Source organism: Balaenoptera physalus (assembly GCF_965194825.1).
Source record: "Balaenoptera physalus genome assembly, chromosome: 13".
Lineage (NCBI taxonomy): Eukaryota > Metazoa > Chordata > Mammalia > Artiodactyla > Balaenopteridae > Balaenoptera > Balaenoptera physalus.
Genome location: NC_138892.1, coordinates 62,550,956 through 62,563,948, shown reverse-complemented (window position 1 = coordinate 62,563,948; position 12,993 = coordinate 62,550,956). Strand labels below are relative to the sequence as shown.

Sequence of the window (12,993 nt, the reverse complement as noted above, 5' to 3'; positions counted from 1 at the left end):
CTATCTAGCTAGCTAGCTATCTAGCTATCTAGCTAGCTATCTAGCTATATCTGTCTGTCTGTCTGTCTATCTGTCTATCTATCTATCCAGCTATACAAACAGATAAGATGGACATGCTGGTCTCTGCTTACCCTGCCCCCCCCCCACTCCAGTGATCCCCTTAAGACACTGAGCTGTGTCACTCCTCTGCTCAAATGCCCCGATAATTCTCCATTTCACTCAAAGTAAAAAAAAGAAAGAAAGAAAAAAAGTCCTAATGATGCACCGCCTGTCCCTCTTGTTACAGTTCTCACCTCATCCCCTTGCTCTCGTCACCCACACCGGCCTCCCTCTGCTCCTCAGACACACCTGGCCCACTCCTGACTCAGGGCCTTTGCACTGACTGGCCCTTCTGCCCTGAATGCTGTTCCCTCCACCACATGGCTTGCTCCGTTGCCACCTGTGGCTCTTTGCCCAAACGTCACCTCTCAAACAGGCTTCCCTGGCATTTCTTTTAAAAATGGCAACCTGCCTTCTTCCTCCCAGAGCGTTCTCCATCCAGCTTATCCTGCTCTGATCTATTTCTTTGTTCCATAGCACTTAACACCTTCTAACACACCCTATAATTGCCCTGTTTATTCTATTTCTTGATGATTATCAGTCTTTCCTCTCACCCTAAAATAAACTCCATGGAAGCAGGATTTTTGTCCATCTTGTTCATTGATGGTTCCCAAGCACTTGGAACAGTGTTGGGGATAGAGTAAGTGTCCAGTAAATACTTGCGGATTGAATGACTGTGTAAATGAATGGATGTCTTGGATACTTTAAATATTTTATGTGTGTCATTAAATGCCACTGATGGGAAACTCTGGCCCTTGAGCCCTGAGGAGCACACTTAGTTTGAAAACCATGGGGCACAGAGCCCTCCATGGCTCTTTCCTGATTCAAGGCTGTGGTTTTCTGAGCATCTGTGGGAACACAGACTGACAGAGACACAGTATGGTGAAAACAGTGCTGTGCTGGGCTGGTGAGTGAGGGGGTGGATTTCTTTTCTTAAAGTTGCTATTCAGTGTTTCAATGTTTGTGTCCTAAACACAGTTTTGGAGAAAACAATTTGTTTTTAAAAGACTCCCCTCTCATAGCGCAGGGAACTGTACTCAATATTTTGTAATAAACTATAAGGGAAAATAATCTGAAAAGGAATATTTATATACATATTTGTATATGTATATAGAAATGAGTCTCTGTGCTGTACACCTGAAACTAACACGATATTGTAAATCAACTATACAAAAATTAAAAAAAAACTTAGGGAAATTGATTTAAAAAAAAGAAAAAAACAAAAAACAAAAAACTCCCCTCTCCCTCCACAAAATCCTATTGCGAGAGTGCTTTGAAAATGCCCTGGTGCGGTGTCTCCAGGGAAGTTGGTGGCCAGCAGAGGGCAGCAAAGCCCGACAGGCAGCCGCGCAGAAGCTCAGTCCTGGTTGCCGGAACGGAAAGGCTAGGGAGCCGCCTGCCTGCGGATCAGAGCTGGGGCTTCGGTGCAGTCGCTGGAAACAGTCCGCTGACACTTCGGTGTCCACCCGTGTTTGGTCCTGGAGTGGCTGAGCTGCTGAACACAGCTCTTCTCCATTAGTAGTAAAACTAGAACCACCACCACCATCACCATCAAAACAGTAGCAACCGTTTATTGTGCATCACTGTGTGCCAGGCTATGTGCTAATAATCTTTGAAATAGGAACTATTTTCCATTTTACAGATGAGGCAAGAGGCTTAGTGAGATTGTGACAGACAGAACAGCATGGTGGTGATGAGTCTGAGTTCTTGAGTCAGAATGCCTCTGCTTTGACCCCTGGGCCTTGATTTTGTCATCTGTCAAAAGGGAAATTATTAAAGTGCCTACTGCCTAAGATTGTTGAAAAAATCAAGTTAAAACACAAAACACACTTGAAACTCTGCTCAGTTCAATCTATAAGTATTATTCTTGCCTATTATTACTTTTGGTCACACAGCTATTTTAAGTAGAGAGCCTGGGATTTGAACCGGGGTCTGTGAGTCCACAGGTTTGAACCTTATGTCATCTTTGGGGGAGAATCAATGTCTTAGCAATATTGAGTCTTCCAATTCATGAACATAGTATATATCTCCATTTATTTAAGTCTTCTTTGATTTCTTTCATTATCGTTTTGTAGTTTTTAGCATACAGATCCTTTTTAAAGGCTGATACTTAGGTATTTCACTTTTTTGGGTGCTATTGTGAATGTTAAAAATACTTTAAAATGTTTTAATTTCCAACTGTTCTTTGCTTTTATAGAAATGCAATTAGTTTTTGTACATTGAACTCACATCCCATAATCTTACTAAACTCACTTACTAGTTCTAGTAGGTTTTAGAAAAAAGATTCCTTGGGGTTTTCTAAATAGAAAATTATGTCTTCTGAAAATAGAAAGAGTTTTATTTCTTCCTTTCCAAACCATATGACTTTTATTTCTTCTTCTTGCCTTAGTTCACTGGCTAGGCCAGCTTGTGTAATACTGACTAAGGGTGGTGTGAACAGATACCATTATCTTTTCCCAGTCTTACGGCAGAAATCATTCAGACTTTCACCATTAAGTATGTTGTTAACTGTAGGATGTTACTTTGTTATTTATTTATTTATTTATTTATTAGACGCCATTTAGGTCAAGGAAGTTCTCATCTATTCCTAGTTTGCTGAGAGTTTTTATCATGACTGGAGGTTGAATTTTGTCAAATCCTTTAGTGTATCTATTAAGATAATCATGTGATTTTTCCTTTTCAGTCTGTTAATGTCATGAATTACATTAATAGGTTTTTGAAAGTTGAACCAGCCTTGCATTCTTAGGATAAACTCATTGCCATGATGTGTTATCTATTATTTGTTGCTGTATTCAATTTACTAATATTTTGTTGAAGATTTTTATGTTTAGGTTCATGACAGATATTGATTTGTAGTTTTTCTTTTCTTATTAGTTCTTTGCTTGGTTTTGGTATCAGGGTAATGCTGGTCTCGTAAAAGGAGTTGGAAAGTTTTCCCTCCTCTTATGCTTTCTGGAAGAATGTGGGTTGAATTTTTTCTTAAATATTTGGTAGAATGCACCAGGAAAGGTATTTGGGCCCGAAGTTTTCTTTGTTGGAAGATTTTAAACTACATGTTCAATTCTTTTAGTAGAAATGCAGCTATTCAGGTAGGACTGGCTACACAGTTGTGGGGCTTAATGTAAAATAAAAATGCAGAGCCCCTTGTTAAAAATTATTAAGGATTTCAAGATGATGACAAGAGTCATTAAACCATGGGTGGGGACTTTCTATGGTGTGGGGTCCTCTGTGGTTGCACAAGACGCACGTTAAGAGTTCTGGTCACAGTTCCAACGTGTTTGTGTGTGTGTGTTCATGGGGTTTCTTGTACCAATAAGCAGCTGGTGTCCCACAGTTCAATGCAATTCTGACACTATCTACCTGGAGATAGCATCAGATTCCACAGTCAAGGGTTCAGTCCTACAAGACTGCCCACCCCCAACCCTGCTTTAGATGCAAACCCAGGCTGTCACCTGGACTTTTGACCAACCGGCTATAGATTGAAAGTTTCAAAGACTTCTCCTTGGCTTTGATTAATTTGCTAGAGTGGCTCACAGAACTCAGAGAAACATTTTACTTACTAGATTACCAGTTTATTATAAAAGGATATAACTCAGGAACAGCCAGATGGAAGAGATGTATAGGGCAACGTATGGGGGAAGGGTGCAGAGCGTCCGCGTTCTCTCCACGTGTGCCACTCCTCCCACATCTCCGCATGTTCACCAACTCAGAAACTCTCTGAATCCCCCAGTCCTCATGGGTTTTTTATGGAGGCTTCATTACATAGTCAGGATTGACTGATTGATTCAACCTCCAGCCCTGCTTCCTTCCCTGGAGGTTGGGGAGGGTGGACTGAAAGTTCCAACCCGCTAAACACATGGTTGGGTCTCTTGGCCCCTGCAATGATCCCAGAGGAACTGAGGGCGGGGTGGGACCTGGGGAACAAGTGAAAGATTTCGCCCTGGTAGGGAGGAGGCTGGAGGGCAATGCGTGGAGAGAAGCGGGCTGCTTGGCGTTCGTTTTCAGAGCTTTTGCTATATGTCTCATCTCCCTTGCTGAGCTGTGAGCCCCTCCAGGGAGGGGCCTGAGCGCTCTTTCCTCAGTACCTCCTCTGTCCCAGGACACCAGCCTCTGCCCTTGGCAAGTCCCCAGGGGGGTGGGCTAGTGGAGTCTAGGAGGCAAGCTCCCCCATCCCCAGTGTGATTGGGAAGGAAAGGCCAGAGTCCTAGTGATGCTAGCTTGGCAAGTTTATTGAAATCCCAGCCACACAAAGAGCAGTACAGACAGGCACCCACCCCAGCCCAGGCCTCCCTGGAGCGTGCAGACATAAACACCCCTGCAGTGAACAGAGCTGGGCCTCCCTCACACCGCCAGCAGCGGCGTGGAGTGTTGCAGGGTCCGCCTCTCTACCAGCACCCACCCACCTCGTGGACTCGCATGCCAGGGTTACCCCAACACCCCAGGAAGAGAAGCAGCTAGGACCTATGCCACTCGGAGAAGAACCATCTCTGGGGACTCAGGGATCCCTTGGCCCACCGAAAACGGTGGATCCTTCTGGGTCAGGAAGAGAAGGAAAGAAACTTCTCCTGCCAGGAAAAGGAAGGGGAGGGAAGCAGAGGACGGCGGCTGAGGACACCTGCCGTGTGGACAGCCAGTTCTCCATTCTCTAAGTTAATCCAAAGCTAGGACGGCGATGGTGCCCAGACACACCATCGCTCTGAACTGGCCTGTTTCTCCCCAACATGCTGATTTTTGTAATTGTATTGAATCTGCATTTCTTGAGGTCTTTGGGCTGGGTGGTGAGGAGTGACCCAAAGGAAGGAAATTGGGAGCCAGGGACAGGCCAGTCCGCTGGGGCTGTGGATGGAGCGTCTAGGTGGTGAAAAAAATCCCCCCAGAGGGCACAGGCCAGGCAGAGCAGCCCTTGGCTTCTTGGCAGGAGGGGTACCTAGAGCGCCCTCGGCCCAGAATCTGGGCACGTTGGGGACAGAAGCAGAAGGCGTGGAGATGGTTCTTCCCGGTCGGTGGCTGGCCCGGCGCTCGGCTCTCAGTACTTGGTCCGTCGGGAGGTGGTGGTGGACACGAGGCGGACGCTGGAACCGTGGCTGCTGAAGCCGCCCTCGGTGGGCAGCGGGCAGGGGACGCTGGGGGCGCAGGTCTCGCCCACCAGCACCGAGCACCCCCGGGAGCCCGCGCTCAGCGCGTCCCCGCCGCCCACGACCTGGGCCCCGCCCACGCTCGAGCCGCAGAACCCGCTGGACCGGGTGCTGGTGCGGCCCGAGATGGTGACCCCGCCGCGGGAGAGGCTGCAGGTGGTGACCGGAGGCTCGGGCCCGCACACCAGGCCGCCCCGGGAGCTGCTCACCGCTGTGGGAGGATGAAACCCTCAGTGAGGCTGCCTCGTCCTCCGCCTCCCACTGGGGGTGGGGGGAGGGACGGGCGGCGGCATCAGGGGAAGTGGCCTGGGTCCAAGTAGTTCCTACTGTCTACATAATCAGTACCCACTTTTCCCTTCTCTTGTCTGGGTGTCTCAAAGGCTGTGACTCCACTCAAGTCAAACATTCGGACTTAAATGGAAGAGTTCAGCCAGTTCCCCGGGTGTTGGCATATAGCCGTAAGTCCACCATCATTTATATACGGCCAAAGTCAGGTTGGGCTGAGTGAGGCGGGTAGTGACCTGGATTACCCAGCACCGGCGTCAGTAGCTTCCATGAAGCCACAGGGCTTCTCTCGATATCATGCTCCTTGGCGGTCCCCACATTGCCCATCAAAAAGGTAGTCCTTCGTTCCTCCTGACCCACTGATGGCTCCGCCCTCTAGCCCTCTGGTCTTCACTGGGCACACCCCCATGACCCAGGACCCTAATCTGATTAAACCTTGCTTAGACCAGCCCCCAGGGTGGACAGCCCCCCTGTCTTCCTTCTCCTCTCACCAGGATCCTTCCTGCCATCTGTGACCCACCCGGTTTAGCATACACAGCTGTGTATATTTGCGCTTTTTGGATCAGAAATCTGGGTTTGAATTCTGGCCGTGCCATTGACTACCTTTGTGGTTTCTGGCGAGTCCTGTATTTTCTCTGATCGAATAAAAGGGGGATGCCCGTGCCTATTCCTCCCCCCGGGGTTTTGAGATTTAGGTTGACAGTGGATAGGACCCATCTCAAGAAGATTATAATTCTGGAGAGGAGGGGCTGGGTCTCACCTTCTTTGTGTCGCTATCCTGCAGAGCCCAGCACAGGCCCTGAGCGCTTTGCTTGGCGGCAGTAGCCGCAGCAGCAGCAAGGGGACTTGCGTTTAGCCTTGCCATCCTCTGCCATCAGGAGGGGAGGGAACTCCCTGGTACAGGCCTTTCCATTCCTCCTCCGGTCTTTGCCCTTGAGGGACAAGACCACCCAAAGCAAAAAGGCTGACTCTCTTCTGGAACCCTCTCCCACCTACCAGGCCCTGCAAACCTTTGTGATTGCTTAGCTCCGGGGAGGAAGGCTCTGGGGATGTCTCAGACCTCAGCTAAAGGGTTGCTCTCAGTTTAGGGGCCAGATGGTCCCTGCTCCCCTGGCTGTCATGGCCAATCTGGCCATGGGCTCCTGACCCCAACGTGGGCTTGAGTTTAAAGGAAATTTGAAGGGCCCCAGGAGAGAAATGTGTGAAGAGGAAAAGACTGAAGGTTCTTACATATGTCTACTGGTCCAACACCTTCATAGATCCTGGAGAGAGAAAGAAACAAGTTCACAAGGTGTCATTCCCTGAAAACCTAGGTGCTATCAGAGGGCTTTCTTGGCTCAGTGGACCAGTGGACCAGTGGTTCTCGTCCTTGGCTGCACAAGCATCAGGGAGCTTTGAAAAACGACACGTTCCTAATCCCTGCCCCAAAACTATTGTATCAAAATATTTGAGGGAATGTCTTCTTCTTTTCTTTCTTTCTTATTTTAAAACAAGCTGACCAATCAAGCAGAACTCCCCGTGATTCTGGTGCAGCCTGTCTACAGGCTTGCACTGAGAGGCACAGATCTAGAGCCATCTTCTAAACCCCTGCCAAGGGGTCTAAGGTTTGCAGAAAAAATAGTTACCTCTAGAGAGTGCCCATTTCAGCAATTCTTCACATAGTTCCCTCCCCCACTTAGTCTTTCTAGAAGCCAGAAGTCTGACCCCACTCCCACCTACTGCCCTGAGAGCACTTACCAGATCTCCTCGCCCTCCAGCAGGCGCTTATAGGTGGCGATCTCGATGTCCAGGGCCAGCTTGACGTTCATCAGCTCCTGGTACTCCTTCAGCTGCCGTGCCATGTCCTGCTTGGCCTGCTGCAGGGCGGCCTCCAGCTCCGCCAGCTTGCACTTGGCGTCGCTGAGGGCTGCCTCGCCCTGCTGCTCAGCCTCGGCCACAGCGGCCTCCAGCTTGCAGCGCTGTGGGGAGGGCAGTTTGCAGGTGGGCTTTGGCAGGGACTAGGGGATCCTCAGGTCAGGCTAGAAACTCTGCCCCCTGTGAGTGGGCACATAGCCTGGTGCTAAGCCAGGGATGGAGCCCGTGGAGGCTGCTTTCCCAGGGATTGTCATCCTGTAGTTTGATGTCACCAGGGAGCGGAACATTGCTTATCTTCCATTTCTATCCTCACTGATTTTGCACTTACTGATTTCTGCTGCTCTAAGACCAATGGGGTCCAGAGAGTAAAGCCATTCTTTCTGCTTCACCTGCCCCTTTAAGTCAGCCCCAGGTCTTTCCTTCTACATGGGAGACTCTTTCCCTGGTTCCACATTTTCCTCCCCCAGGAAGTCTTCCTGGACTAATTCCTATATTCCTCTGTTTCTGGGTCCTGGTGGCCTCCCCCACATCTTCCGACTTGGGCTCCCCAAAGCTTGGGGCCCTGCCTGTCCTCCCTGTGGGGCTTTCTCTCCTTTCTTTCGCCCACCTGAGCCTTGGCGTGCTCGATCTCTGCCTTCAGCCTCTGGATCAGGCGGGTCAGCTCATTGATCTCATTCCGAGTGTTACGCAGGTTGTCACAGTGTTGGCCAGCTGTCACCCGCATCTTCTCATACTGGGGGGTGGGGGAGAAAGGGGTATTCCGAGGGCTTGAAGATTGGGTCAAGATCACAGCCCACTTTGTCATCCATGAGTCTGACCCCAGGGCTGCCTACACCCTTTCCCCAGCGCCCTCCTGCCTACCTTGGTCTGGTACCAGGCCTCTGCATCAGCCCGACTGCGCCTGGCGATCTCTTCATACTGGGCCTTGATATCGGCGATGATCCCATCAAGGTTCAGGTCCCGGCTGTTGTCCATCTTCACGATGACTGATGTCTCAGAGATGTGTGACTGCAGCAACTGGATTTCCTGTGTTGTAGGATCAGCGAGACAGATGGGCTCAGCGTCCCGTCAGTGGCCGGGGCTCTGCCACAGGGTCCCCAGGATGTGGAGTCAGGAGAGAGAGCATTGCTTGTTTGTTCAGAGCAAAGCAATGGGGCAGATCATCCAAACCAAAAGCAAAGAAAAAGAGGTGGCCCAGAACCGTTTCAGTTTGACTTTAAACCCTTGTTATATACTAGGAGACATTCCTTTAACACCTTAACTTCTTAGGTGACTATTAAAACCATGGGGGCCTAGGGACTTCATGGAGAGGAGTGAGACCATGCTAAAGCTTAAACTTTCGTTGGTTTATCCACACAGTGGCTGGGCCTGTCTGGATCGTTGAGAGCTGACAATATCCTAGAACATGGTGGTCTAGGAATTCCTATATCCCAGGTCCTTAATAGAACCGGGGGTGGGGCTGGGGGAGGGCTGGGAACTGGCCTGCAAGGTGAGGGCCCCAGAGGGAGCTTTCTTCAGCCTTTCCACTCAGAGCCAGCCATTTAGCTCTGATTGGGTCTATCCCAGACCAAACAGAAGCAAAAGATCGCTAGTTCATTTGACTAATTAGGTAACGCAATTTTTCTTGCATCTCCTAGCAAATCAGTTTTCCAGGGTCTTCTCATCAGTAGATAGGAAGTGACATTCCTAGACCCCAGTCTTTTGATTGGTCCACAAGGAGTTGGCTCATAGATCCAAGGAGTTGATTCATAGACCTGAGTCAGGCTGCTGAGAAGCCTGCTCCCCTTACCTTCTCCACTGGTACATACATCAACATATAGAGGATATAGATTGGATGGGAGGAAAGATGTATGATACCAAATGTTAGAAAATACGCTAGTCCAGTGAATCCCCCAGGGAGTCCAGACCACGCATTGAGCTCCTTGGATGGCTCAGAGGGGATGAGCCCTTACCGCCATGTATAGGGTTTTCAGGAAGTCGATATCCTGAGTTAAGGTATCCACGTTGGCCTCTAGATCAGACTTATTTAAGAAAACTGTATCCACATCCTGTATCAAAGAGAGAAGGATAAAATACTCATTAGTTGTGCACTGTTTCACCTCCCCACCTTGGCAGGCTCTGGAGGTGGGTGGGAAGACCAGGCCAATTCCCACAGGGCCAGGCCAAGTGGGACAGATGGGAAAGTCATTGGGTGGAAATACAGCTTAGTGACTCTTGTTCTTCTCCCTTATACAGCATGAAACCCCCAGGGATGCTGGACATTTTCTGATGCTTATTTAGAGGCAAGAAGAGTCTGGATAATCCAAGACTCTTCAAATGTCATCCCTTCAGACCTCTGCTCTCATGAAGACCCAATCCTAAGTCATTGGAGGCCAAATCAGAACTTCGAAGGGAAGCTGTTGTGACCGCAACAGTGGGGTCCCCTGTGTGTGAGTATTCACAGGGCTGCCCGGGCAGTGTCCTGGAGTTGCGAGAACATTTGCCTGCCTGGAGGAGAAGTTTACCTGGGCCTGCTGCTCTCCTTACCTTCTTCAGAGCCACAAACTCATTCTCAGCATTGGCCCGGAGTCCCACCTCCTCTTCATACCTGGATGATAAGGATGAAGAGGGTGAGTTCTCACTCTGAACTGAGAGCCGGTTACTCCCAGCTCCCCAGTTATCACCTCTTGTGACCTCTCTGCTCCTTCCAGGAGCCTGGCTTCCTGTTGCCATCTGCATGTTTTCAACCACTCTGTCCCATCTTTAAGACCTTTTATGAGTCCACGGCCCTTGGTTTCTCCAAATCCCTTTTATTTTCTCAAATTGGATGCGGGGTCTAAAAATCTGGACCTTTGCTGTGCTCCTCTGCTGGAAAAGCCTTAGGGTCATTGCACTTGACCTTAGAGGAAGTAGGACCCTATTTGTGGCTGGACTTGGGCACTGTTCTCAAAACCAGAGAGTTTCCTTTTCTGGGGTCAACTCACCCATGCTCACAGGCAGGATTAGGGACAACCATGCCCAATTCCAAGTCCCCTTTTTCCTCAGGACCCATGGAGGGCCTCCTCCTCCCATACATATCACGTCCCCACCCCTGTCTTCAGGCTGGGAATTGAAACCAGCATTCAACCCTGATCCTTCCAACAGCTCTCATCCAAGCTTGGCTGCTGCTTTGGGGACCAGCCCATGCCCATCCTAGGTCAGTGCAGTCCAGCAGCCACTCACTTCTTCTTGAAACCCTCAAGGACATCCTGCATGCTGTTCCTCTCAGCCTCCAGCCGGGCCCGTTCGCTGTTCACTACGTCCAGCTGCCTCTGCAGGTTGGTGATGTAGTTCTCGAACAGGGGCTCCAGGTTGCTCCTGACACATTTCTGCTCTTGGAGGAAGTTCCACTTGGTCTCTAGGAGCTTATTCTGCTGTTCCAGGAACTGCACCTAAATCCACAGGGGCAAAGACATGGCAATTGAAGTGCTTGATATAGTTACCTATATGTCAACGTTGCTCAGATGGCCAGAGGTGACTTAAACTTGTGGTGACATCGTTCCCTCCTCTGTTGACTTCAGCTCCTCCTCTAACTCAGTAGAGTCTGGCGGAGCGGGTCTGCGACCTCTCCTCACGCTCAACCAGGCTTAGCTACAAACAGAAGCTTTGGAACCAAAGCTCTTCAACCATTTCCCTTTCAACCCTCTGAGAAAGGTGAGGGCTGGTTCACTGGGAAGTTGGAGATCGATTCTACCTGAGCTGGGGTTTGCCTACATCTGAAAACTGATTTCAGCCATCCCTAGCAGGGAATGAGGAGCAGAGTAAAGTACATTGGGCTGGGATGTGGTATTAGGAGGTGGGAATTCTCAGGTCATAAGTCATACCCATCACCCCAGAAATTCCATCAGCTGAGACTTATAGAGCTGGAGGAGAACATAGAGACCATTTGCTCCAACCCCTCCTTTCAGAGTGAAATGAAGCTCACAGAGGTGAGTTTCCAATCTCAGACACAACAGAGCATCCCATGTCTTCATGGACATGGGTTTGGGGCTGTGTCAGTTCCACCTCTCTGTCAGTTCCACCTCTCTGTTCCTCTCATCAGCCTGAAGACCAGTGACCACCAGTGGTCATTCCCTACTGTTTCCCTCAATCTAGGCGACTCAGCTGAATCTGGATATCCCAGGTGGGGGAGGGGTATGAATTCTTTGCTTTGTACAAAAATTACTCAACTCCATTCTCCATTTCTTTAAGCCTGAACAGGTGTGGCCACTCAGCCTCAGAAACCGTGAAAACTTCAAAGAAAGCATGAGGATCTCAAAGGATAACACCTCTTAAACCTGTACCAGCCAACACCTGGTGTAGGTGTTCGTGTTTCTAGCCTGTCTGGGAGATATTTCTAAGTGGCTAGGTGGTAGGTCTTAGCTTGTTCAGATGCCTTCAGATTTGGCTGGATGTTCCTCCTTCCCCCAGAAGACACTACCGCTGTCTTAATCTATCCCTCCATGCAGCGTTTCCTCAGGCTAATCCTTGCTCTGCAGCAGAGTGACCCAGAAATCATACTGCCATGCCTTTGGCTGATGCCTGAAGGATCTGGGGTCAAGGTCGATGCCCTAGGTCTGGACCAGTTCTTCTGAAGGGAAAGAACATCTCAGTGCATTTAGGTCTCATCATCCCAGACCCAGAGGTTGAGCTGTCACAAGTACCTTGTCAATGAAGGAGGCAAATTTGTTGTTGAGGGTCTTGATTTGCTCCTTCTCATGCTTCTTCACCTTCTGGACATTAGGGTCAATCTCCAGGCTGAGAGGGGTCAGCAGGCTCTCGTTAACAGTCACTGCTGTGATGGATGGGGCTGCTGGCACTCCAGCTCCTCCAACTCGGTAGCCAAAGCCAGGGCCGCTGAAGCCATAGCCGAGGCCACTGCCAGCTCCAAACCCCAGACCAGCACCACTACCATCACCAAAGCCAAAGGCCATCCCACTGCCCGAACCAAAGCCAACTCCGTAGCGGATGGGCCGAGGGCACACAGCTGCTATCCTGGGTGAGCACGATCCAAACCTGATGACACTCCGACTGCCAAAGCCGCTAAGACCCTGGAAGTTGCACCCACTCCTGCAGGAGACAGAGCTGGCCCGGAAGTGGTTCAGGTTCTGGGGGGTCATTGCTGAGCAAGAGCTGAAGCTGCCCACACGGCGACCACAGCTGACTGTGTAGGATCGGCGAGACATGATGGTGTCCTGGCTGAGAGCCAAGCAGCGACGGCAGAGCAGGGTGAGCTGGAGCTGGGAGTCCCTCTGAGGCCAGTGGATCCCTCTCAGCTCTTTTATGTGTGTGAGGACCTGAGGATTGGCCCCATAAAAATGGAAAAAGCCATTCGGAAGCATTTATGAGCTTGGGTAGTTAGCAGAAACTCTTCCAGCCTGTAACCTCCTTCATAATGAGCTAATCTCAGACACACCTATAATCCTCAGAATCAGGGCCATAACATCAAACCTATAAACATTAAAAACGTATAAACACATAAACGTTATGGTCCTACTTTTTCCACAAGTCGACCACAATTGCCATTATGGGGACCTTAATTTGCTTTGGCCATAAATCCAATAGACTTTCCACAGCAAGTGTGGCTAACCGCCAGAAAGTTAGGATGGCAACTGCTCCAGCC

General features: G+C 49.8%; 1 protein-coding gene across 1 annotated transcript in view; it reads right to left on the bottom strand.

The window, feature by feature from the left end:
- Positions 1-12,993, bottom strand: part of LOC309641329 (uncharacterized protein) — a 38,973-nt gene that overhangs the window by 11,347 nt on the left and 14,633 nt on the right. Inside the window, exons 3-11 of the mRNA XM_082421174.1 lie at positions 12,035-12,667; positions 10,575-10,783; positions 9,900-9,960; positions 9,326-9,421; positions 8,235-8,399; positions 7,981-8,106; positions 7,257-7,477; positions 6,750-6,781; positions 5,128-5,445 (exon numbers count right to left, since the gene is read on the bottom strand). Coding sequence (XP_082277300.1) covers positions 5,128-5,445; positions 6,750-6,781; positions 7,257-7,477; positions 7,981-8,106; positions 8,235-8,399; positions 9,326-9,421; positions 9,900-9,960; positions 10,575-10,783; positions 12,035-12,667 — 1,861 coding nt within the window. The remainder of the gene's footprint in view (positions 1-5,127; positions 5,446-6,749; positions 6,782-7,256; positions 7,478-7,980; positions 8,107-8,234; positions 8,400-9,325; positions 9,422-9,899; positions 9,961-10,574; positions 10,784-12,034; positions 12,668-12,993) is intronic.